Genomic DNA, 2,207 nt, shown 5'->3' with positions numbered 1-2,207 from the left:
CTCCGGCTGCTGCGAGGGTAAGGCACAGTCTGGATGGTAGAAATGGCTTCAATTGGGCCACCATCGTTGGGAACCATCAGAGTTGTCTTTGCTACGATGGATTCATTGCCCTGAAGTGACAAACACACCGTTAGGGACACAGCAGTTTCTGGTTCCTTGGCCTGGGAACAGGGCAGCACCGTGGCCAAGTGCACACAGAGCCAACTGGGACCACCGTACCTGGTCTGCTGTGGAGCTAATGGATCTGGATTTCTTCTGGGGACCTGGTGGACCTTCACTGAACTGCCTGGAAGAACGCTGCAAAGAGACAGAACATCTAGTGCATGAAGCAGGACTGCTGTTAACTTGGGTTGTACTGGGCCAGGAGAACTGGGGCTGAGCACTTGTCTGCACACACCACAGGTGCACTCATGGGACCTGTTCTTCAGGGCAATCTTCATGTTGCCATGAAGAATCAGGAGGCCTCAATATGCTGCTCTTTCAAGTCATTTTCCTAGCGATCTTTATAGGAGTAGGAAAAATCCCAACACAGACTACACACACAGGGAAGGGAAGCTAAGCAAGTGTCAGGCTCTCCTAGGGATGGTTTCAGGCTCTTTCCCACCTGCCCACTGCAGATTGAAGCAGAGCAAGCACAAGCTTCTCTACAGAAAAGAAAAATATTAACTTCCTACACCATTTTCCCCTAATCTGGCAGCTGCTAATAACCTCCCTGTGCTTTCCTGCAAAGCCAAGGCCATAACAGCACAGGGTAAGTGGAGCTCCACTCATTTGCAGTAGACAAACGATGACATCAGAATTAACTTTCAGTCTAAACCCCCAGAGAGCTCTGAGTTACACATCCCTTCCAGCTCTGACTGTGATTAGTGGCTCAGTCCTCACTACAGGTGGCTCCGAGGTGACAGATGGTGACATTGTGGCTGCCAGGGAGAACAATTGAAGGGGAACAATGGAACCTACTCGCTTCTGTCTCCTCTTCAGCCTCACAGCTTTCACCAGGGAGGAATCCCAGTCCTGGGGGAAATACACAGCACTGGTTAGAGGTAAACAGCACACAGCCCCTGGCCAAGGCTTTCAGCAAGTCTTAGCCCACAGCAGAGCAATGCAAATCAGAGCAGTTAATGCCCCACAGTCTGAACACAAAGGGGCTCTGGAGATTAACCCCCTCCCCTCAGGCCTTGCAGGGGAGGAAAACTCAGGACTGGAGTTACGTTACCAGTGACTCATCACTCTTGTCAAAGCTGATGTCTGACAGAATTGAGCCAGATTCGTCTATTGTAGACAGCCTAAAGACCAAAAATCAGAAGAAACTCGCATCAGTTAGGCTTTCAGTCAGCCATGGCTCCAGAACAACCTCACTGACTCAGAGGAGCTGGATTCCAAGCTGGAAGGAAAGGGATGTGTGGCAGAGGCAGACAGCTGCACTGGTACCTCACCCTTCAGACAAAACACTCCTTTCTTACCTTTTGTTGCCTGAACCCCCCAGAGAAACCTGTGGCCTGTTGAGGAAGGCCAGGGCTGACTTCTGCTCCTCGCTCAGCTGGATGCTGCCGGACGCGTCGCACATGAGCAGCTCCCGGATCAGCTGGATTTGCCTCTCCTGCAAGCACAGGGAACAGCAGCAGCTGGATACACTGTGCTTAATTACTGGAAGAGTTGATCTGAAGTGTGTGAGATACCAGGGAGAGCTGGTGTCAATAGCCTGCTGATGGTGGGACAGGTACTGCTCCAGCAGCAGCCAGTCAGCGTTCCCAGATCAAAGCTGCTCTGAGGAGCCAAACCAATTCCTTGCTGATTTTTCCCTTCCCCATGACTGCCAGTCCTTCTTTTCCACTGATCAATGCCGTTTAATCACCTTGTCTCCACACTCTGAAGGGCTGACAGGAATTACTCACCAGCTTCTCACAGTCCATTTCAGCTTTCTGCCTGCGTTTGATCTCCACGTCCACCTGGTTCCGAGCGTGTTTGAGCTTCACGTCCAGGGCACCGCGCTCGGCCTCGGCCTTCATCAGCAGGTCCTTGTACCTGCCCAGCTCCTGCTCTGCTCTCTGCCATTTGCACCGACACTCCTCGAAGTTCTTTGCTAACTGAATGAACTCTGCAGAGGGAAAACACACAGCTCAGCTGGCCAAGCAAAGAGGGAGCAGCTCCTCTTGGCTGACTACACATGTCTGTTAGCACTGAATCCCAGAGCCACTGAGGGTGGA

The 2,207-nt window shown here is 51.9% G+C and overlaps 1 protein-coding gene across 1 annotated transcript in view; it reads right to left on the bottom strand.

The window, feature by feature from the left end:
* RACGAP1 (Rac GTPase activating protein 1) overlaps positions 1 to 2,098 on the bottom strand; it is a gene marked incomplete at its 5' end in the record, with an annotated part of 8,167 nt that extends 6,069 nt beyond the window's left edge. The window contains 6 exons of the mRNA XM_009069721.1: positions 2 to 110; positions 220 to 297; positions 961 to 1,014; positions 1,217 to 1,286; positions 1,464 to 1,600; positions 1,896 to 2,098. Coding sequence (XP_009067969.1) covers positions 2 to 110; positions 220 to 297; positions 961 to 1,014; positions 1,217 to 1,286; positions 1,464 to 1,600; positions 1,896 to 2,098 — 651 coding nt within the window. The remainder of the gene's footprint in view (position 1; positions 111 to 219; positions 298 to 960; positions 1,015 to 1,216; positions 1,287 to 1,463; positions 1,601 to 1,895) is intronic.
* Between the last annotated feature and the right edge of the window lie 109 nt (positions 2,099 to 2,207).

The sequence above is a fragment of the Acanthisitta chloris genome, unplaced genomic scaffold (assembly GCF_000695815.1).
Source record: "Acanthisitta chloris isolate BGI_N310 unplaced genomic scaffold, ASM69581v1 scaffold22062, whole genome shotgun sequence".
Taxonomy (NCBI): Eukaryota; Metazoa; Chordata; class Aves; order Passeriformes; family Acanthisittidae; genus Acanthisitta; species Acanthisitta chloris.
This window is presented reverse-complemented; position numbering and strand designations above follow the sequence as displayed.